Source organism: Haliotis rufescens, unplaced genomic scaffold (genome assembly GCF_023055435.1).
Source record: "Haliotis rufescens isolate VD_foot unplaced genomic scaffold, xgHalRufe1.0.p SCAF_3, whole genome shotgun sequence".
Classification (NCBI taxonomy): domain Eukaryota; kingdom Metazoa; phylum Mollusca; class Gastropoda; order Lepetellida; family Haliotidae; genus Haliotis; species Haliotis rufescens.
In genome coordinates this window covers 22,157,167-22,182,382 of record NW_025964001.1, presented here as the reverse complement: position 1 = coordinate 22,182,382, position 25,216 = coordinate 22,157,167, and the positions used below count along the sequence as shown (strand labels likewise).

General features: G+C 43.7%; 1 protein-coding gene across 5 annotated transcripts in view; it reads right to left on the bottom strand.

Annotated features, from left to right (window-relative positions):
• LOC124146463 overlaps window positions 1-25,216 on the bottom strand; it is a 29,251-nt gene that overhangs the window by 2,131 nt on the left and 1,904 nt on the right. For 2 of the 5 annotated variants that reach the window (XM_048403919.1, XM_048403918.1), the window contains exons 2-4: window positions 23,255-23,415; window positions 18,800-19,016; window positions 14,526-17,040 (exon numbers count right to left, since the gene is read on the bottom strand). In XM_048403919.1, the coding sequence (XP_048259876.1) occupies window positions 16,895-17,040; window positions 18,800-19,016; window positions 23,255-23,415 (524 nt within the window). In that variant the 3' untranslated portion in view covers window positions 14,526-16,894. Of the gene's footprint in view, window positions 1-10,229; window positions 10,377-11,895; window positions 11,982-14,525; window positions 17,041-18,799; window positions 19,017-23,254; window positions 23,416-25,216 lie in introns of those variants that run through there. The other 3 variants (XM_046516766.2, XM_046516765.2, XR_007223283.1) reach the window with 3 other exon arrangements.

Genomic DNA, 25,216 nt, shown 5'->3' with positions numbered 1-25,216 from the left:
AGAGGCAAATAGTGGAGGCATACAATTGTGCACTTTGTGATAAAAGCATGAAACATGCCACAATTGAAGGTAATGACATTCTAAATATTTTCAGATATGGAGACCAAAAAACAAATCCAAAATGCGACTTTGCTTGTCGTAAGAGGCGAATAACTGGGCCGATGGTCAGGTTCGCTGACTTGATCGATGCGTGTCATCGTATCCCAATTGCGTAGGTCGATGCTCATGATGTCAATCACTGGATTGTTCGGTCCAGACTCGATTATTTACAGACCGCTGGAATATTGCTGAGAGGCGTTAAACAACAAACAAGCAAACATCATGACCAGTGTTACTGGACAGCAAGCTGGACGTGGCATCCCCGGAGCAGTTCCATCAGCTGAGAGAAGCTCAATTCCCTGGGGAAGTGGTCGTCTCTCACGCATGCACATGTTTTGTAACAAAAAGATAACCCGGACAACACATCTTTTCTGGGGAGCATTGTAGAACACCAGATGTCTTGTGAAGGCATCTGGAATTTTGATCACACACAATTCATGTATTACAATTTCTTCAAACACCCCCCCCCCCCCCCCACCCCCCCACCCCCCCCCCCCACCCCCCCCCCCCCCCCCCCCCCCCCCCTGTTAAACAGGTTATGAGTTGTTCATAATTGCATTGATAATGTTTCTGGACAACGTTCTATGTTCAGCGCGTGTTTAGCACTTTAGGTAATATAAACAAAGAAAAAAAGTTAAGTTCACCCCTATTTCTGAACCATGACAAATGACAAAAATCATGGCATGAGATGACTGACCACAGGACCTGGGCGATACCAATGTCATCGAATAGAACAAACATTTGACAACAAATAAAGAAGATATTGGCGCGTTGTGATTGAAATTTACTGACAAAAGCATCACAGTAACACAGGTACTGTTTTTGACCTTAGACAATACCTAAAAACGTATGGAGCTGCAGGATGAGGTAAACGAGTTTCATGTGAAAATGTTCCTTAAAGTCTCTACTTGACATGACACGTGAAACAGATCAGTAGCGGGTATAACCGCCACGTGCCCGGATGACGCATTCCACCCAACGTCTCATGCCTCCAGTCAGAGGTTGGATCTGTTGATGGGTCAACAACAACCACTCCTGGTGCAATGCTGCTTCCAGCTGGCGTAAATCGTGTAGAGGAGAATCTGGTGCCTGTATGCGCCGCCCCAGAATATCCCAAACATGTTCAAGGGGGTTCAAATCTGGGCTCATTGCTGGCCATGGTAGAGTCGTTATTGCATTGGCCCTCATGTAATCCACGACTGCATGCGAACGGTGTGGCCTGGCATTGTCATCCATGTACTGAGGTCGATTAGCAAGAGGGTGGTTGTCAAAATGAGGAACGACGACTTGCCTCAAAACGTCCCGGATGTACTGAGCCCCTGTTAAGTTGCCACTTTGGTGACCAATTCCAACCTGCAATTATGAGAGATACACCAACAAACTATTACCGAGCCCCCGCCGTATGCAACAGTTGGTTTAATGTTCCTGGGGGTGTAGGCTGTGTTCCGGTGCTCCTTAAACTCTCGTTCTTCCATCAGTGACGTGGAGCAGAAAGCGACTTTCGTCTGACCATTGGATCCGTCTCCAAGTTCTCAGATTCCAGTTCTGACGCGCAATACACCATGCTAAACGAGCAGCTTTGTGGTGATCTCTCAACAAGGGACTCGTCTAGCCCTCAGTCCTGCTGCTTTCAGCCTGTTTGAGACGAGTACTTGTTAAAAAGGGTTCTCGGCGTATGAGACGAAGAAGGTCCCTGTCTCCGCGATGTGTCGTCACAGGACGTCTTCCGGATCTGGGACGGTCCTGTACATCAACGGTCTGAGCATGTTTCTCGACTAAGCGGCTTATGATAGTGTGATGATACCCCAAATTCCGAACAATGGCATTACAAGACATTCCTGCGTTGTGCATGCCGATTATTTGCCATCTTGTGGCGTTTGATGATCGCCTTCGTGCCATGGTCACACAATGTCATGGAATAACTGTTTAGACCGAGCTTAAGAAAGCAAATTTAACGTTTGGATATACTGCTTTAGAGATACTCGAGGGTAGTGTGCTGCACGGGCATACCATGCATGGCACGTGAGCTTTCGTCACGCATGACTGATTACATCATCTCGAGAAAACATAATTCTTCCCGTAAGTATATATTTCATGACTGTTACAAATATTGGGACCAAACAAAAATGAAATATATTAGGATGTGCTTAACTTTTTACTTTGCACACTTTACTTTACTTACAACTAAAATATGTGATTTCAAGTAAATTTTTTTTTTTCCTTATCTCATTTCATTTCTTTGAACAAGTGATTGCATCTCACCTCATGTTGGCAACCCTTCCGACAAACGTACGAGGGGTGTTCATTAAAGATTTCCCCTAAACCACTTAGGGTTATCATATTTGGTTGAAATTTCACATGTGTAATGATACATGAATCTATGGGTTATGTCTGAATTTGCAGCACCGAACTATTAATCTTACCACTTTTACAGGTGTTATGATTGAGTAGGGTGTGACAATGGAGCCAGTAGAATACCCAGCAGTGATTAGGTTTTTATATTTGAAAGGTCGCACACCAAAAGAAACTTTCAATGAATTGAAAGCAACTTATGGGGAAGATGCCCCATCATATGACGTTGTTAAACACTGGAATCGCCAGTTCAAGTGTGGTCGGACATCTGTGGAAACAGCTGCCATTCCTGGTCGCCCCCATTCAGGCATTGAAGAGGACACTATCCATCAAGTGGAGACCGCCATTTTGGCAGACCGACGTATAACTGTTCGCCAGTTAGCACAAGATGTCAAGATCAGTGTAGGGTCTGTGGAAAAAATCATCCATGACAATTTGAACATGCATAAGGTGTCTGCACGATGGATTCCCAGGTTGCTCACACCTTTCCAAAAGCAGGAACGAGTCAATTGCTCAAAGGATTTTTTGGACATGTGCCAAAAGAACCAGGCAAACATTTTTGACAGACTTATCACACAGGATGAAACATGGGTCCATCACTATGATCCTGAGACTAAAGTCATCACCCCCAAAGAAGGCACGTGTCCAACCCTCTGCAGGAAAGGTCATGCTCACGGTGTTTAGGACCAGCACGGAGTAGTGATGATGGATTTCTTGGCAAAGGGTACCACAATTACAGGAGCTTATTATGCTTCACTGCTGCGGAAATTGCGGGACGCTATCAAGCTTAAGAGACGTGGCATGCTGACCAAGAGTGTCCGTCTCCTGCAAGACAATGCTCCAGTACACAACTCTCATGTTGCCCAGACAGAAGCGCGGCCCTGTGGCTATGAAATCCTTCCACATCCTCCTTACTCTCCTGACCTTGCACCATCTGACTTCCACCTCTTTCCAACCATGAAGTCATTTTTGAAGGGAAAACGTTTCACGGATGATGAAACACTGATTTCTGAAGTCAAGTCGTGGTTTGAGACGCAAAATGAGGGCTTTTAAAAGCGAGGTCTCCATAGTTGCATAAAACGATGGGAGAAGAGTGTAACTCTTGGTGGTTCCTATGTGGAGAAAGACTAATACCTATGCCAAGTTTCATTCCACTAGGTCCATCGGAAGTGGGTCAGGGGAAATCTTTAATGAACACCCCTCGTTTGTTACCTCGTCACGTTTCGGCGCCATAATGGCAACAAGTGGGTAGTCAACTGCACCGAGTACTTTGGGGAATCCAGCTGTGCCGAAGAATGTTTCTTTGGTAATCATCTGAGTAGCAGGAATTGTGGGAAATACGAAATGGATTGCTCTGCAGACGGAGGGTTGACTCACACCGTGGATATCGGCAATCTCACTGTAAAACCCATCCTTGGAGAAGTATCTCAGAGCAATTAAACATTACGGTAAGTTGGCATTGCATGGAGACCCTGGGTTTGATGTTCAAGACTCTCACTCACTTTATCAATGATACAAAAAAGCATGGGTCGTGATAAAGGATACTTATGTCTTATATTGTTATTTTATTATCTTGACTCGCTCAAAATGTATTCGGTATGAGCTGTTTTAAAATCGTACAATGTCAATATGGCGGCCATTTTCTTCAGATAGATGAATGCCACTTGGGCAGAGCGTTCCGAATGGTCCAGCTATGAAGTGCTGTTATCTTTCGTGTTGGTTGATGCTGGAGACGCCAGCGACTGCGACAACGACTACATTACAATCTAGTTAGGTAGGTGTGACAGTGAGGAGTACCGCCACCTTCCACCTTTGGCAATAAGGAGCGACTGACACGTGGAGGCTGAAACATATACACACACGCACGCACACGCATACGACACCGGCCGACTAACTGTAGTGGATCGACACGTGGTATTTGTTCCACTCTCGACTGTGACAGGGTAATGGAAAACGTTTAATACATTCCATTCTCTTATCCATGTCAGGAGCGGGCGGTTGGAAGGAAATATATTTATGTCTCATGTGTATATACAATTTTGCAGAAATGGATAGATCGTAACATCGTTAATGCAAATATCGTATCAAAACATCGAAAGCGGCGCGAAAATAAGGATACATTGCACTTTAGTCCCGTTTATCAATTACAGAGGCTGAAACGAAAATACTGCGGTGCGGATACAGAGGCTCCATATATGGTCATGTTGGAGGTGATTTCTTCCAAAATTATACGCTTGACCGCACAACAAGCCCGCCCCTCAGTTCGCACCCAATCAAGCCTCCGTTCACTGTCATGGTTGGCAGCACATGTGTACAATCAGCTTGCAGGACTAGTCGGTCGGGCTGCCCTACCGGCTATAGGTGTGATACAATCAGCTTGCAGGACTAGTCGGTCGGGCTGCCCTACCGGCTATAGGTGTGATACAATCAGCTTGCTGGACTAGTCGGTCGGGCTGCCCTACCGGCTATAGGTGTGATACAATCAGCTTGCAGGACTAGTCGGTCGGGCTGCCCTACCGTCTATAGGTGTGATACAATCATCTTGCAGGACTAGTCGGTCGGGCTGCCCTACCGGCTATAGGTGTGATACAATCAGCTTGCAGGACTAGTCGGTCGGGCTGCCCTACCGGCTATAGGTGTGATACAATCAGCTTGCAGGACTAGTCGGTCGGGCTGCCCTACCGGGCTATAGGTGTGATACAATCAGCTTGCAGGACTAGTCGGTCGGGCTGCCCTACCGGCTATAGGTGTGATACAATCAGCTTGCAGGACTAGTCGGTCGGGCTGCCCTACCGGCTATAGGTGTGATACAATCAGCTTGCAGGACTAGTCGATCGGGCTGCCCTACCTATAGGTGTGATACAATCAGCTTGAAGGACTAGTCGGTTGGGCTGCCCTACCGGCTATAGGTGTGATACAATCAGCTTGCAGAACTAGTCGGTCGGGCAGCCCTACCGGCTATAGGTGTGATACAATCAGCTTGCAGGACTAGTCGGTCGGGCTGCCCTACCGGCTATAGGTGTGATACAATCAGCTTGCAGAACTAGTCGGTCGGGCAGCCCTACCGGCTATAGGTGTGATACAATCAGCTTGCAGGACTAGTCGGTCGGGCTGCCCTACCGGCTATAGGTGTGATACAATCAGCTTGCAGGACTAGTCGGTCGGGCCGCCCTACCGGCTATAGGTGTGATACAATCAGCTTGCAGGACTAGTCGGTCGGGCCCCCCTACCGGCTATAAGTGTGATACAATCAGCTTGCAGGACTAGTCGGTCGGGCTGCCCTACCGGCTATAGGGTTGATACAATCAGCTTGCAGGACTAGTCGGTCGGGCTGCCCTACCGGCTATAGGTGTGATACAATCAGCTTGCAGGACTAGTCGGTCGGGCTGCCCTACCGGCTTTAGGTGTGATACAATCAGCTTGCAGGACCAGTCAGTCGGGCCCCCCTACCGGGCTATAGGTGTGATACAATCAGCTTGCAGGACTAGTCGGTCGGGCTGCCCTACCGGCTATAGGTGTGATACAATCAGCTTGCAGGACTAGTCGGTCGGGCTGCCCTACCGGCTATAGGTGTGATACAATCAGCTTGCAGGACTAGTCGGTCGGGCTGCCCTACCGGCTATAGGTGTGATACAATCAGCTTGCAAGACTAGTCACTCGGGCCCCCCTACCGGCTATAGGTGTGATACAATCATCTTGCAGGACTAGTCGGTCGGGCTGCCCTACCGGCTATAGGTGTCATACAATCAGCTTGCAGGACTAGTCGGTCGGGCCCCCCTACCGGTAGCCTCCACCGCTCACACAAATTGCGTTAAAAACATGTGTTTGTTGCCGGCGCAGCATATGCGACAAACCAGACAATCCAGTGATGGACCAGAAATCCAGTCACATGATAGCACATATACTGATTTTGTCGAGGTGTAACAGAAGGTACTCATTTTGATAGTTTTGATGCTATATTCGAAGTGCAACGGTTCTTTTAATGGTTTTCTCCATAGTCACAGATTAATATTGAACCATGAAGGTATGCAATGTCAAATGTCGAAAATGACATCTGCATCAATTGAGAACAGAATCTTCATTTATCAATATTTTGACATGCGTTAACGTCTTTGTGAGATGGTACATTGCAATACGACATCCGACATTTGCCACCTCCTCTGTGAATGGTTCAGTCAGTGTCAATGCGCATTCAGCAAATATAATTTTATTTTATAGTATATTTTTGTAATGCAATATTTTCAACCATCGGGGTTACTTCAGAAGTGTTATTATTTTAATGCAAATAGTTTCCTATATTTGTTTCATTCCTTATTGATTGGAATAATAAATGAAAAATGACATAACCACGTTGCAAGCTGCAATAAATTTACACCGGAAAAATTGTACCACATTTTCTATATTTAATATACCTCGGCCTTCCATATATCCTTTGAGGTGAAAAAAAGGTGTAACGTCGCGTTCAAGATTATTGCACTTACATATCGACGTGCATGCATGTGTGTGTGTGTGTGTGTGTGTGGCTGCTTGTGCTAGTCCGGACTAATGACGATTTTATAGTACCAGCCAACTGAGATGCCATGCAGCAGTTGGATATGAATACCCCACTCAGAAACAGTATGCTGACTCCGTGCCGACCAGTCCTTGTTTTAACCCCTTAATGCAAAGCGCCAGGCAGGGAAACAACAAGCACCATCTTTTAACGTCTTTTGGTCTGCCTTAGCCGGGGATCGAACCCCGGACCTTCCGCTCTCCGGGCGGCGGCTCTACCACTAGACCACGGAGGCGGTCAACTATCGAGTCACCCGATGAAGGAGAAAGCACTCGCATACTCCGAAACTTTGTGTTCATAATAGAGAAGCTGCCATCCATATTTCTCTCTTAAGTATATGACTTCTAAATGCCATTCAAAGACTTCCCCAATTCCTCATATCCATTGTTGTCTGGTTAACAACAGAACTAGTGCCTTGGTGCGATGGTTTTAAAATATCAATATAAATTTAGTTTTTATCTTTGACTTAAAATTATCATTCGAGGACATATGTACAACAGTCCATTCGTGCTATTTATTTATGTACCATTTCAATTTTTCAATTTAGTGTTTAGTTTTTGACTATGAAACGTTACCACAGAGACATGTGCAAGGTTCCAACGGAGTCAGCTTGCCTCACGAGAGACTTCATCTGGCCAGCGCTGATCTGGGTCACAACGGATCTTGTGGGCGACTCGTATGCTCCGATAGCTGTGTTATATAGTTTTCTGCAATTTCATCATGAATATGCGCGGTGGGCCGATTGTGCTTATCAGTTTCGGTTTCGTCCCTCGCCTGCAAGGACACGCCCAGTGTCTTATATACTAGAGCTACCATGTGACATTTTGTATCAGTAGAGTAGCTCTCACAAACCCTATACCCGCTTGTGCCTTTCTTTCTTATTTCTTATTTTTCTCTTCTTCTTTTTTCTTTCTTTTGCGCCAAGGTCAAAGCGCTATTAAAAAAATGGAGGTAATGTCATTGGCTTAAGGCAAGCCAAAGGGTACCGTATATGTTGTGTACTCGACATGTAGGTTTTAACCTGTGCTGCTTGTACAGCTGTATTTAACCTGTGCTGCTTGTACACATGTATTTAATGTCTGTACTTGAGCAATCTCAAAGTCAGCTACCGCTAGACAAAGATCTGAGGACCTGCTATTATGGGTCACATTAGAAACGACCTTTCATCAGCCAATCAGAGTGTCACTTACCAGATCTGGAAAGTGACAGTAGGAATGTATTTTCTAATCATGCAATCTCGAAACGGTTAACACGGGGTTTTCCGAACGACAGTCACGGGCTGTACAACTGATTCCTTCCAAATCATCGTCTTTCCCTCGCCTCAATGTGATAAACATTTGAAACGGTAGAGACGGTCCACAGCCCTTTAAAACTACTGCCATGCAATCTCGATAATCTATACTCGTATAAGGGAGGGGGACGTGAAATATAAATGTTAATACCAAGTATTAGAACAAAGATAAGTGTTGACGACTAACATCCTATGGAAGAACGTTCATGTCTTAAAAACTTAACACCATAACACAACCAAAGTCTCCGGGCTATGTCATTCTGGAAACTGGCAGAAGTCAGCGTGCAGTGGCCAATACCTTCACCTTTTCACAGTCTGCGATAAGCTGACTATGGAACAGGTACCAACGTCGAAATGAACGTCAAGATAATGTCAGCCTGAGACCTCATAACAGATTTGGCGGCGTGTCGGTTATGGGGTGGAGTGACATCACTATGACTGAGCAAACTCCACTCTGTATTGTGCAAGGAAGGGTAACGGGACAGTACTGTCGGGACAACATACTGACAACCTTTGTTGTCCCGTTTACAAGGCGTGTGGGTCGACGTTTTGTCTTTTATGACGACAACGCCCGTGCTCACCGTGCACGTCAATCGTCAATGTTCACCCCCAGCAGCACAACATCAATAGAATGTCATGGCCAGCAATGAGCCCAGGGGCGGTATTCACAAAGCTTTCCCACATGGAACACGCCTGGGACATGATAGGGCGACGTGTGTGTCAACGTCAAAGGCCGCCAACCACGTTGGCTCAACTTGGTGAGGCGCTGCAAGAGGAGTGGGACAGTCTCCCTCAATCGCCATTGGGAGACTCAGACGCACTATGCCTCGCCGAGTGAATGACTGTTTGACAAATCGTGGCGGTATTACGCACAACTGATCCAAAAACGTCAACTATGAAATGTCCCATCTTACAACTATCGTCCTTCAAGATAGTTGGCTGTCATAACATATACTGTCATACTTCACTACCGATTGTAATGTCTTCCCAATTCGTTCATTATTATCATACAGCTGTTACTATAAACTAATATCTCTCACATTTTTGGAAATTTTAATTTATGTCCAAGTATTCCCAACTTTTTTTCGAAGAGTATATTAGGCATTCCGAAAAAGTTCTTTTCATATTCTAACTTTGTCAACATATTTTTTTCAAGTCTGGAATGGAAGAAATCTCATTAAAATCAGACCTTAGTTCTCGCTATCGCTAAACAAAGATCTGAGGACATCCTATTCCGGGTCACGTCAGAACGACCTTTCAGCCAACCAATCAAAGCGACGCTTACGAGATCATGAAAGTGACAGTCGGAATATGTTTTCTAATCATGCAACCTCGAAAACGTTAACACGGGGTTTTCCGAACGACAGTTACGACCCGTACGACTGATTCCGTCAAAAATATTGTCTATCTCTCGCTTCCGTGGGATGAAAACTTGTTTGAACGGAGGAGGCGTTGCACAGTACGTGGGATTCACTGCCATACAATCTCAACCATATATTAGACATTCCGGAATGTTCGTTTGTTCAGTTTTCAAAATTTGAATCGACAACTGTGTCAACATATTTTTCAAGCGTAGTCTGAAAAGGAAGTCGCCAGGTTGAAACGAGTGCCGTAAAGCTCGAGAAAGCTGCTTTCTAATTGGCTGATGTTGACTTCTTGTTATTCATTTCAGTGGTCGGTCAAAGTTCGCGAAAGTTCGTTCTGACGTGACCCGTAATGGGATGTCCTCAGATCTTTGTATAGCGGCAGCGAGAACTTAGATCTGATTTGAATGAGATTGGAATGGAAGTCGCGGGTTTGAAACTTTTGCAGTAAGCTGGGATTAAAAAAATGTCGACTTCTTGTATGTCATTTCATTAGGCTGGTCAATGTTCTAATGGTCGTTCTGACGTGACTTGCAGTTGGATGTATCTTATATCTTTGAAAAGAGGTAGCGAGAGCTAAGATCTGATTTTAATGAAATTGTATACTTCAGTGACTAATGATCGTCCTCAGACTCTGAAGCTCAGCAATAAAACGTAATGCCTCCGATGGCATCTAGTTGTGCAATAGTCCCCAGCCTCAGCAGAGTCGAACCATGGCCTACAATAAAGTGAAACAGTGAAAGCCTTGACATTTGGTGATTAGGTGAGGGATTTGTTAGGTTTAGCGCCGTTTTGTATGTAAGTAATATCTCGATGCGCTAGCTTAACGTGGGATGAAGTACAAAGTGTCAGAATTTTTATATATCCGATATCATCCTCAATAATTGTTCACACAAGAATTCTACATTTGATGCTCAGATTGATTCTTAAGATTTACATGAAATTGTAAGCTGACTTCTCGGCGTTAAAACAAATGCCATGGAATATAGTTCATTTGACTTACACCGTGTGTAATCTCCACCTGAAGCCGCCTCCATTCTGTAACGGAAATATCCTTGTCGGCACTTATGTTTAAAATGAATACATGTCCAGAAATCCGACCTATTTAAGTAACATAATATGTCAAGGCATCCCTGAGTGAGTCTCGGATTGATATGGGAGAAACGCCTCAAGTGATGCAGGAGTAGCAGGTTTAGCACTTAAATCCACCTACACGGGTACTGTGATGACAAACTATGAATCATTACCAGGACGACTGCGATGCTCCGGAATGGTCTTGCAGTCATTGAATATGTCTGCGACTGTGAAGCTTTGTCAGGAAAGGCACTGCAGACATTGACCCTTTCTACAGCTAAGATGTTTGTAGGGACTCTTACTTCAGACATTGAGTCTGCATGGAGAAAAAGGTCCAGAGAATTCTACTAACTTGATTTGTAACATCTGTCACATATTTAGCAAACAGCAAATTTAGTGTCCTGTCTCGTAGATTACACGTGGCAGCAGTTTCGGCGTCAAGACCACGTGACATTCTCACTTCCGCCTTGGTCAGTGTCACGCTCGCCATTTTGAAACAAGGGGATAATTATGAGTATGTGTGGTAGGTATATATTTGGCTTTCTAACATTGTTTGTGTAATTTTTTCATGACTGACAAAAAATTTAACTGTATAATGTGTACTCAATGAAGAACGTTTTATTAAGTTTGTGAGTGTAAAACAATATATGTTTATTTTATTTACCTGTCAATTACTTTTCGTAATATTATGTAAATATACTTAAAATGACACTGCAAATCATGATGCATGTTATGTAAGTTATCTTTTACCTGTATTGTTTTTGTCATTCTTCATTCACTTGTCTTTGAAAATCGTATTCATCTGCTGTCAACAGGGATCGCAAAATAACCAAAAGACGAGATTTCATTACAGTGTAGTAATACTTACACGTAAAGTGAGTGAGTATGGTTTTACGTCGCTTTTTAGCAATATTCCTGCAATATAACGGCGGGGGACACCAAAAATGGGCTTCACACATTGTACCCACGTCGGGAATCGAACCCGGGTCTTCGGCGTGACGAGCGAACGCTTTAACCGTCCGCCACTACACGTTAAGTACTGACCTACTGTAGGCCATCCACTTGTCTCATTAGAAAATATTTCTAACTGGTTAGTAAAATTACCAAACACGTTAGTGTCTCAATGCACAGTAAAATTGACTAAATTAGTAAACTTTACTAACCATTTCTGTCAGTGTGTCTTAGCTGTATTTTTTCTCCTTTTCGAGGAACGATAGCATCGTGTTGACATACGTGGTTGTGTCAAAGTCTGAACCACGGTGATCAACGTACATACAACAGACGAAGGTACAGCATCAAGGCAAATCAGTGACACATGGTAATATATCAACCAGCAGGCAACTATTTTCTCACAGGTTCTAATCCCCCGCACCAAAGGGAATTCATAAGGGGGAACGATATACAGTAAACTACGGCTATAACGAACTAAAAGGGACAACTAATTTTAGATCGTCATAACCGTAGTTCGTTATAGGCACATTTATAGCCTATATACAGTAAATGGACGGGACCCCAAAACTGTTCGTAATATCCGTCAGTTCGGTATAAGCGTGTTCGTTATAAACGTAGTTTACTGTATAAGAAATAAGAGACCTCAGCATCAATACGGTCGTCTGTACGAATGCCAACCTATATATAATCATCCCACTACACATGTGACGTGATATTCTAAAGGTTTGAAATGAGTATTTTTTACCAGAAAACAATAACAATATGTCTGATAAACAAAGGAAGACCATGCTCCTTCACTATATACCATTGGCTGTCGATATACATCCTGTCAGGTGATGGCAGCGAACAAATATTGAGCTATGTCAAGGAAACCCTTGAAGAAGAACGGTGTCTGTGATGTGCGGAAACGTTGTCTCCAGTCCGCTGCCTGGGAGTGTGTTCAGCAGTCTGTTTGATCGAAAAACATTGTTTGATGGGGCACGTGTTGGTTGTTTAACGCCACACTGAGCAATATTCCAGATATGACGGCGGTCTGTAAATAATCGAATCTGGACCAGAAAATCCAGTGATTGATATCACGAGCATCCATCTTCGCAATTGGGATATGATTACACTCATCAACCAAGTAAAAATGCCCCCCCCCCCCCCCCCCCCGATCACGTTAATTGCCTCTTACGACAATCATCGGTTGCTGCAGACCTGTTCTCACCGACGTCTTCACGGGTTAAGTACTCATTGCTTAGTGTAGGAAAGTTGTTCATAGTATCTTGTATCCCTGAACAACGGTTCCTAGTTTACCTAGTCCTTCTTGAATAGGGCCACAAAACTTTCTTAGCGCTAAGACAGCCGTTATTCAATGTAAACGTGAGCCCCAAGACCTTGTGCCCTAACGTACCACTGCCATAACTGTATTGACGGTTAGTACTACGGCTGTGTGAAATTGGACTCGTGACAATAGGGGACTTTGAGTCTCTTTACAGCATACTTAGAAATGAATTGTCAGTAATGTTTGACATGGTGGTGGGCTAATGATATAGGCTTGCCAATGTAAGAATGCTATCATTAAAAGCTAATTTAAACCCATACTTGTTAGTGGAGGTTTAATGACGTTATTGCAGCATTCAAGTCTTCGTCAAAATATTGGGGTTGTGACAGTCGTGATGGTACGCTCGTCTTGTGAAACGATGGCCAGGAATGTTCTTGGTGAACACTTTGCAAATATCAATTATTTCCTAGGGCGAAGGTGGCCCAGTCATCTTAGGCGCCGCAATCCGCTGTGCAGAGTTGCTCCCCTTTTCATGACAGAAACCAATAATCGTGAGTTCGAATTCCAGATTCGCCCTGATCACGTTTCTTGGTTTGTCAGTACCATACTGTGCTCGTGGGTTTCACCAAAGTAGTGAATGTCTAAGACCTACCTAAATTCAGGCTTTTCTCCCTCATCATGCCGTCGGGCCGTGATGTAACAGAAATACTGATCAAATCGACGTTAAACCAAACTAACTCACTCGTTCATTAATATATTCATTTTCTCATTCGTAGAATAGTGTTAAATATATTCAGTAAGATTACTATCTGACAGAAACAGCTCGCTTTAACCACGTCTACACTCAGTTAGCGGTACATGGCAGCACGCGTGTCATCTGTTGTGACAAGATTGACGTCATGTGTCGCTCACGGGAGTTCGGGTGCATATAGTAAGACGATGTAGTGCGGAATGTTACCGATTATAACACCCCGAAATACAACAAAAAATAAAGAAACATATAGTGTTTATGTCGCAAATGTTTCTTGTGACGTGTTCCATCATTCGTCCCCAGAAACCACAAAATAACACAACAAACGCATGGTTCATTTAGATAGGGAACATCTGTATGTGTCGTCATGTAGAAATGATTAAAGACAATCATCGAGTCATACAAGATTTAGGAAGACCTAAAGTAACACGTGACCTTAATACGTCACACTGGCGTTAATATGTCTGCTTACGTTAGCAGCATAACATCTTGATTAAAGTTATCTAATAAAACAAACAAAGAATGGAGTAAACACAGTACACAAAGCATACACCCAAGGACCGCCTTGTTTTCATAGTGTTTCTGTATATATTGCCTCCGTGGGCAAGTGGATAGAGTGTCTGTCCGGAGAGCGGAAGATCGGGGTTCGATCCCCAGCTGCACTCAAACCATTTGTGATGTGGCCACTCCGTGGCAACCGTTCATTCTGGGAAGAACGAAGCGTTTCCAACGCAATATAGCTATATAGTATAGTTGTACGTCTTTTCAACGTTTGGCGTGTAAAATCCTAATTAAGTCTGAACAAATAATTTAAAAGCGTTTCAGTTGCTTCAAAATGAAATATTTAATTTAACAACTAAAAAATACATCATCTACATTTGTGAAAACGAAGCATTTAAGAAACAGGCAGTCCGTTTTCCCAAGTGAAAACATCTTACATCAGACGAAGTCACATGCCTTTCGTCTGAGACCATAATCAGACGAGTCCACCGTCACCAATTACTCTTTGTGTTGCCATGACTGACAATTCCGTCACATGCTGATGTCACGGGTAATCCTCACACAAACCAGAGCCACGCAACATGAATCCCTAAAAGGCACCAAGGATGTCAAAAGTCATAATTTATCCCGGAATAATGCCTGCTTTACCATTGATTTAAGAAGCCCCGTGTGGAATGAAAGCCAGTCCAATGACAATAAGTAGGGCTTCGTACACCGGGATCCATCTAATTTGATGACGTGCACATTCCTTAGACTGTCGTCCAGGCATGGAATGTGTCGCATTGCGCGGGAGCGTATACTTTTGGACTGGGAACATTTCATCTCCAAGTTCCACGTTTTGGGCATCAACGCAAGTCTTGATCGACAGACTTAGCGGGGGCGGTACAATGGACATCATCACTAGTACATCTATCTGGTTTCACGTGTGGACAGATAACATGTTTACAGATAGGCAACAGTTAGCAACATCGCGGATTTGACATTTAGTGCTTTACGTAAAAAGCTTAAGGATAGTGAAAGGGACTCGTATCTTAATGGCATTTGAAAAGATGCATATATTCCACACTCCTTGTTTATATCCTCTATTATACCAAGCCCACACTCGAACGCTGCAGCAGCCAAAGAAATGCGTAGGATGCATTATCCAATTGATTAAATTCCAACATTTAAGTGTGTTAGCTATCTGTAGTAATGATTCATGGGAATAATAATTTAAACTTAGATGACGACAAATCTGGAAGCCTTCTTTGTGATCTCGAACGCTAATAATGTTTGTGGCCAATGTGTACATGATCTTCCTGCTAGTGATGTGGTTATTTATTGAAATAATCAAAGATGGGTGCAGCACCACGGCCAAAAAATCGAACATGGCTTTCCGTAATGGAAACAAAACGAGTTGGCCCTATCTCTGCAGTCTAATTCAGTTTACGAAAACTTCAGTCTGTGGAAGTGGACAAACTGCAGGTCACCGTGTTCCAGACGTATACTGTCTTGTTTCCTTTCGCACTTACTAAACACATCCGAATACAGCGACTACAATGGATGGTTGATCCTGCTAATACGTATCAGTTGATAGTAAATGTTGGTGATACTACACGCTGTGACAGTAGTGGATGGTAGATCCTGGTAATACTACACGCTGTGACAACAATGGATAGTAGATACTAAAATGCTACACGCTGTAACAACAGTTGTTAGTAGATACTACACGTTGTGACTACAGTGGATGGTAGATCCCGGTAATACTACACGCTGACACAACAGTTGATAGTAGATACTACACGCTGTGACTACAGTGGATGGTAGATCCTGGTAATACTACACGTTGTGACTACAGTGGATGGTAGATCCTGGTAATACTACACGCTGACACAACAGTTGATAGTAGATACTACACGCTGTGACTACAGTGGATGGTAGATCCTGGTAATACTACACGTTGTGACTACAGTGGATGGTAGATCCTGGTAATACTACACGCTGACACAACAGTTGATAGTAGATACTACACGTTGTGACTACAGTGGATGGTAGTTCCCGGTAATACTACACGCTGACACAACAGTTGATAGTAGATACTACACGTTGTGACTACAGTGGATGGTAGATCCTGGTAATACTACACGCTAACACAACAGTTGATAGTAGATACTACACGCTGTGACTACAGTGGATGGTAGATCCTGGTAATACTACACCCTGACACAACAGTTGATAGTAGATACTACACGCTATGACTACAGTGGATGGTAGATCCTGGTAATACTATACGTTGTGACTTCAGTTGGATGGTAGATCCTGGTAATACTACACGCTGTGACTACAGTGGATGGTAGATCCTGGTAATACTACATGCTGACACTACAGTGGATGGTAGATCTTAGTAATACTACACGCTGTGACTACAGTGAATGGTAGATCTTGGTAATACTACACCCTGACACAACAGTTGATAGTAGATACTACACGCTGTGACTACAGTTGATTGAATAGACTGCACGCTGTGGCTAGAGTGGATGGTAGATCATGGTAATACTACATTCTGACAGTACAGTGGATAGTAGATCCTGGTAATACTGCACGCTGTGACTACAGTGGTAGATCCTGGTAATACTACACACTCTTACTGCAGTGGATGGGAGAGCATTGTGACAGCAGTAAATGACATGCGACTAGTCCCGCAGTAAATGAATCAGTTAAAGTTCTCTGCGGCCTTCTGCTGAGCGCTGGAGTCCATCAGGTTTCCCTCAAACCCGTAGTTCTTCTTTATCTTCTGGAATGTCTCGTAGTCTATTTCAATACCAAAGGCTTTGGCGAATTTGTTAAATTTCTTAAATGCTGTAAAAGATAGATAATCATGAGTTAACCACAAATTAAAGCTAAAATGGATAGAATTATCATTAAACCGCCCGCACGTTATCAGAAATGAGCGGGCCACCATAATTTGATAATGCCCTCATATTGCTTGACAACGGGCCATTATCAAGCCCGTTGTTAGGTGACGTCATAGGTACAGAAAGTGACGTCACGTATTATAGTGACGTCACGTATTATAGTGACGTCATCTGGGTTTTTTCAATGACGCCCATATTTGTAAAAGTGGGTCAGTGACATTCGTGTTGATTGCAGTAAATGTTTCAAAACCTCCTTCGCCGGGCAGTTAATGGAAGACCTGGGGTTTCTGCAAATGATAATGCCCTTAAAAATAGCGATACCCTTATATTATAGCTAAAATGGATAGAATTATCACTAAACCGCCCGCATGTTATCAAAAATGGGCGGGCCACTGTAACTTGATAATGCCCTCATATTGCTTGACGACGGGCCATTATCATGCCCGTTGTTAGGTGACGTCAGGGGGATAGGGAAAGGTGACGTCACGTTCAATAGTGACGTCATCTGGTTTGTTCTATGACGTTTCTATATTTGTAAAGGTGGGTTTTTGATTCGTTTTGATTGCAGTAAATGTTTCAAAACCGATATTGTTGTTTATTTTTGTTTGATAACAAATTCTATCCATTTTAGCTAACGGTAACGCTATTTTTCAGGGCATTATCATTTGTAGAAGCCCTCGTTCTTTTCAACTGCCCTCCTTCGTCGAGCAGTTAATGAAAGACCTCGGGCTTCTGCAATGAGAATGCCCTGAATAATTGCGTTTTCAATATATTGTATCATCACCACACAAACTCACTCTAAATTAACTGTTATTGGTGACTTGAACGCAAAATCAATCACGCATTTGCTAGATGCTTAAACATTATTTCACCGGCGGTTGTACATAAAGGGGCATTCACACGGTACTTCTAGTTGGTTCAAAATGTTGTATGGTATTAGTTGTGTGAACACAGCAGCGCGTAGCATACAACTTAGGTCTCGCGAGATCTCTGACCGTGACTGGGCAAAGAGTGATAGGTTCATATATCCCCTGTAACAGTGGCTTCTGAGTTTGAGTACTGAACGTTCACATAGATATATAGAATTGAATTGTACTGAATGGTGTAAAAGTCATTGTAAAAGGTATAGGACTGGTGCGAGAGAAATTATGCTTAGCTGAACAAAACGCCTTAAAATATAGCCAATTTTAACCGCACACCGATTAACGTACCGTGAGACTGAACGATCGTAATCAACTTTTATAGGATAGTTTTGTGTAACCTGTGAGAGAACAAATACCGAAATTTTAGAGGCAGGCCGAATAAATATTTTGTAAGTCATGAGTGCAACTCGTTGCTGTGTCAATGCCAATTTGCTAACAACTTCCGTTGGTAAAACAAATTTCATAAAACACGATATACAAAGTAAAAGGTATTCTGACTTGCAGATTCACACGATGCGATGTGTTGCATACAATAAATGGTATACAACTAGTTGTGACGTGTTAATGTCCCTTTTGAGGCAGAATGACAATTATCACAATATTGAAGATGGCCCTGATACGAAAGGACATACTTTACACCCTCTTCAGCCGTTACTATAGACAATACTGCCTGAGTTATGGTCTAACCCAATAGGGAACTCGTTGCTGAGTGAATGCCCATTTAGAGGTAGAATAATCACAATTTCAAGATGACCCTGATACCCAGAGATATGGCCTTACCCGGATCATTGCCACAGACGTACAGGGCGAACCACTCCATACATTGGTCGCAGTTGGTGGTGCAGGCATCGCAGATGAAGGGGCAGATGAGACGACAGCAGCAACGGCAGCAGAACAGGACCATGCAGAGGAAGGAGAAAAGGAAGATGAAGCGAAGCAGGACGGTCTTCCAGTTCCGTGCCATCTTCTGAAACAGAGTTTCCTCCTTGTCCTCAACCTGGAACAGAGTAAGTGAGTGAGTTGGATTTCACGCTGCAGTAGTTCGGTTATATATGACTAATGTTTGAAGGTAGCCTGCAGTGATGCAGGCTACAGACGTTTACCAATGGAAAACCAAGAAGCGCGGGGTAAAGTGCTGACAAACCACGGATCATAATCAGAGGACAATAAGAGATCGAACCTATGATCATGGGATGCTGGTACAACTAAGGGGCACAAGTCTGCACGGCGAACTGCGGTGCTTCGACTACTGGGTCCGTGTGGCCCACTTGAGTGTTTCAGAAAAGAGTCTTAACCAGAACTACCATTGAACTAAGGTCCCTTTCTGCAACAAAACCATGAGTGTTTACCGTCAACAAATATTGAAAAAAACATTAATTTTTGCGATAATATAAAACGTCATATTCAAATCTCAAATTGTCATATGTTTGAACCTCAGTCCACAAAATTAATCACATAACATGAAAAGATGGTATTTGGCTCATGTTATAACAGAATGGAGACACGTCATATTGTTCTGTAGGTTGCAGTGAGCCTTGCCGATTCCACGTTCAAGATTGGCAAAATATTTAGGATTGTTTTTCATTTTTTCTGTGTATTAATGTAAGGTAACAAACACAAACTGCATAAACTCGAGTAGTGTAGCTCAGTGACTTCATACTACTGTATTCCTTCCTTAAACTCGCAAAACAAATGAAAACCAACTCATATTTAACAACATGGTTAATCGTCCGGTATATGAACATTAAGTTAAACAAGGAGTTTTAATTATTATTTATTATTATTTACAGATTAAAATATAAATGCAGCAAAGAGAGTTTGGGGGATCCTGGCACAGGCAGGCTGATTAGGCTCATCATCAGCTCAGGGCCCTTGCCCCTTCTACATGCAGCCCAGACAGAGGATGGGACTTCTCCCAGGAACCGCTGCCTAGTCAAACCCTCTCAGAACTTTTCGAAGAAATGTGAAGACTCCCCAACGCTGCAGCCTTCTTTCTACCTTACCCAGATTGTCAGAAGGGCTGTATTCCAGGTAGCAAACCCGGGTACTCTCCCAATATCAGCCAACAAATTGGGAGGTACCAAACCTAAGGCACCGAAAACAATGGGGAGTCGGACAACTTTGGTACTTGGGATGCAAGCGTGACATTTCGAAAGCGAGATCCGCATATTTGCCATGTCTTTCCTGAATCTTGTCAATCACATCAGTGTCAAAAGGGACAGAAAGGGATCGGGTTTGTTGGCCTGGATAGGTTTGAGGCTGTATGCGGGCCTATTCCGAAGAATTTTATATTTATCAATATCCATGTCGCCCTCTACATATTCTGGGTCGTGCCATGGATGAACCTCTGTGTCAAAACCATGTCAAAACCATGTGCAAACACCAGCGGTCCGTGACATCGGGGTTTATAACACAATAGTAAACATAGTATATAATAAGGGTAACGCTATTTTTCAGGGCATTATCATTTACAGAAACCCGAGGGCTTCCGCAAATGATAATGCCCTGAAAAATAGCGTTACCCTTATAGCTAAAACAACAATATCGGGTTTAAAACATTTACTGCAATCAAAACGAATGTCACTGACCCACTTTTACAAATATGGAAACGTCATAGAACAAACCAGATGACGTCTCTATTGAACGTGACGTCACCTTTCCCTAACCCCATGACGTTTTAGTTAACATAGTATAGAACACGATAGTTAACATGGTATATAACACAATAGAAAACATGAATATAGCCACATAAAGAAGCGAACCGGACCTCATAACAAGACTTGGTATACTAGGTACCCGTTCTACCCCAGAATGCTCGGTAATATTTTTCGCAAAAATATGAGGGAGGAGAGATTTTTTTACCGAAAAAACGCGATGAGGGAGGAATATTATTTATTGCTTTCCTCCTGATCAGATAAAAACACCCCCTACAAATCAGAGTCGACCAGTCAGTATTTGTTAATCACACGGTGACTTGATCGTGTGTCCCGACGGCGTACGACATTATTCATCCCCTCAATCACTGGTTGGTCCAGACTAGATGTATGTATTTACTATTTACAGGACGCCGTCATATAGCTTGACGACTGCTGAGTGGGCGTTCAACAACAAGCAAACAAACATGAACGGTCAGCGACACCATGGCTGGACATGACTGGTTTGGACCCGTGAAGATCCAGGGTAGAATAGGTCTTCAGCAACCCATGCCTGCCGTAATATATAAAAGGTGACTATGCTTGTCGTAAGAGGTGATAAACGGGATCGAGTGGTCAGGATCGCTGACTTGGTTGATGCATGTCATCGATCCAAATTGCGTGGATCGATGTTCATGATGTCAATCACTGGATTGTCTTTTCCAGACTCGATTATTTACAGACCGCCGTCATATAGCTGGAATATTGCTGAGTGCGGCGTTAAACAACAAACCAACTAACAACTGACTGTTTAGGAGGGTCTGAAAGGTTGGTAGATCGGAAGGTACGTAAATACGATTGCTGCACTTGGTTCAGCAGTGTCAGTGAATTTAGAAACCTTTTCTGTCGGACTCAGAGCTGAGGGGGTTATCATTAACGCATAATTGATATTCAAGAACTGATGGCTTTAATCGTTCCAACCTGTCACTCTGACATTTCCGCCAGCTATTACTTGGCATTCATGAATATTTTCAAAACGTATTGCAGTTCATCAGTGACGTATAACGTCCTTATGCCGGCTTTAACCAAAGAAAAAACAAACTGTCATTAGGACAACATTTTATTGTCATCGCCTGCGTCATAAAAATGGAACGTATTAAGATTGGACTGAGATGGGACTGACGGCGTAGAATGAGTCAAAACTTTGCAGCAGTTGAATGCATGTAATTAGTGAGTGAGTATGGTTTTACGCCGCTTTTAGCAATATTCAAGCAATATCACGGCGGGGGCCACCTGAAATGGGCTTCACACATTGTACCCATGTCGGGAATCGAACCCGGGTGTTCGACGTGACGATATGTCACTGTTCACAAGAGTAAATAAATGATTTCAACACCGAAATATTGGCGTACCAACATTTCATGGCATCAAGCGTACCTGACTGCGGCATTCGGTATACCCCTCGACAGGGCTCATCACCCAGCGTACCTGACTGCGGCATCCGGTATACCCCTCGACAGGGCTCATCACCCAGCGTACCTGACTGCGGCATCCGGTATACCCCTCGACAGGGCTCATCACCCAGCGTACCTGACTGCAGCATCCGGTATACCCCTCGACAGGGCTCATCACCCAGCGTACCGCACTGCGGCATCCGGTATACCCCTCGACAGGGCTCATCACCCAGCGTACCTGACTGCGGCATCCGGTATACCCCTCGACAGGGCTCATCACCCAGCGTACCTGACTGCGGCATCCGGTATACCCCTCGACAGGGCTCATCACCCAGCGTACCTGACTGCGGCATCCGGTATACCCCTCGACAGGGCTCAGCACCCAGCGTACCTGACTGCGGCATCCGGTATACCCCTCGACAGGGCTCATCACCCAGCGTACCTGACTGCGGCATCCGGTATACCCCTCGACAGGGCTCAGCACCCAGCGTACCTGACTTTGGCATCCGGTATACCCCTCGACAGGGCTCATCACCCAGCGTACCTGTCTGCGGCATCCGGTATACCCCTCGACAGGGCTCAGCATCCAGCGTACCGGACTGAGGCATCCGGTATACCACTCGACAGGGCTCAGCACCCATTGTTCCAAAACAAAAAAGGTGCTGGCACCCTCTATAGTTTGACAAAGACTACGAACGTTTTCCGGATTAGGGCCCAGGCTAAGTTGTAAAAAATTGTCTGTATTTAGAATAAATAGACAAAGATATTATTCACATTTTTAAAACTTGGATCTCATCACATAATACGTATGTACCCGCTTCATTGTATTTACGGAACGGGAAAGGGACTTTGAAGTTTTGTGTTTAACACGTAGTATTGATAAGGTCGCTTCACTGAAAGGATATGATTGTGGGTTCGAATCCCGGTGAGCACTGATAATGTTTTGAGGTTTGCCAGCACCATACCCGTACTCAGGGGCTTCATCATAGTTGTAAACGTCAGACACTTTCCTCCCACATAAGCTAACATGCCGTGATATAGCCGGTATACTGTTAAAATCGGCGTTAAACCCAACTCAGTCACTAACTCATTGAAAGGAACATATATCTCTGAAACATTTACAAGACAACACGCCTTTTGAATTTCACCTCATAGTCCAAACTTTTCTTGTCAGTTTCCCAGTCGTAATTGTCTTCATAGTCGAACCGCTTCCTGATGCCTCTCGCTTCATGACGCAGTTGTCGCTGGTCTCCAGATGACGTGGCTAGTTCCTGCGACCTCAACGTCGACGTCTCGACACGCGTTGCAACTGCAACCAAACCGGAATGAGAGTAAAGATCTGGGAAGGAGAGGTGTGCGTTCGTGCGCTTGTGTGCGCGCGCGGTGGAGATGCGTTGACACACAATAAGTGTCGGAATGTAAGTATTCTAACTATAAATCTATGTTCTGAAAATACGACATGACAGATTGTTGTTTGCGGTTTTATGTACAACGCTCAGGTCACTTATCTTAAATAAATTAAAAATTCACCAATAAAAGGTACACATGCTATTGTTTCATATGACTATTGTGTTACGTTCTGGAAGGCGCTTTCGTAGGTGGAGATTGATACAAAGAAGCTACCGTAAAATACCCCGCGGTTGAAATAAGAGTTTTGAAATTGTCAGTATTATTTTGTTTGCTTGTGTTTAACCCCGCACTCAGAAATATTTCAGCTATAAAAATATTCTAACCCTGAAGTTAGTGGTAAGGGGTATTTGGTTCGGGTGCTTCAATGGGTAGACGCCAAGGATCATATGGATTAGGCACACGTCAGAATGCATCGTCGCTTCATTTTCACAGGGTTGACATGTATCACAATGTCCAACCACATAAAAAAATAGCATCTGACGATATAAAGTTGTAATGTTTAAAGTGCAGAAGACACTCTAAAACTGTCCTTCTAATATATTAATTACTGGAAGCGTCAACACGTTCTTCCAAAGAATACGAATATTCTATGATCTGTTGTAGAACCCGTACAGAAGTCGATGCACATTCAGAGATCATGTGCTATACATGGGCTCTAATCGGGGGCTCCGTCTTGTAAGCATCATCTAATCCTCTAGCTGCTACCTGTCGTCTGTGTGGAATGGAAGGAGCAACCACGAATCTAAAGCGTCGAGAAACGCTTCCTCCAAGGCAGCAATTAGCAGCAGCTTCGAGGTCCGTCCGAACGCATTCTGGTGTTGGTTCTACACTGACTACACTCCCCTTTCACGCATCATCTTCCTCCTGTCCTCTGTAGGAGTATATGTTCTTAACGGGGGTGTGAAACATGATGTCAATTCGCCTTAGGCCAATAGGTACCTAACCTTGATAACTTCGACCATATATTTGTGTTTTTGGAATATGTATTTTTTAGTTGAAGGCTGATTGAACAGAAAATGTGTTAAGAAGAGTGTTATGTTGTGTTTGATGAATAATATATAATTTTAAAACCCAACATTTTTTCTGCTTATTTTGAGGTTTATCGCCCTATTTTTTTTCCAAATAGTGATGCTGTCGCGTGTGTTGTTATTAGTAGCATCAAACAAAGATGGCTGACAAACATCAGAGACAGGTGTCGGCGTAGTGCATGTGTACCTATTGTTTTAATAAAAGCTCATACGTAGCCTGACTGAATATACTGAACCGCAAAAGAAACGTCACCATGGATAGACATATGATAAACATTATTTGTCAAAACACTGTAAACAACATACTTTGAGACATATTAAAAAGATGAAACTTGCCAAAACTGATCATCAAAGTTGAAATTAAAGTGTCAAATGTTCTTAAAGTGAAACACAACACTGGTCTCTGAGAAAATGGCATCACAAGTCAGTATCTCGTGTGTCCGCCATGTACATTGATGACTGCCGTGCAACGTCGATACATGGAATGAATCAGGCGGTTGCTGAAGGCCATAGGCACTTGAGCCCACACTCTGAGGAACGCCTGACGCAGTTCAGCTTCAGTTGTCAGCCTTGGTCGGACGTCATTCAGCCGACTTTGAATCTCGTCCCACAGGTGCTCAATGGGGTTTAAATCGGGACTGAGATCCAGCCACTGCATGGTTCTGATGCAAT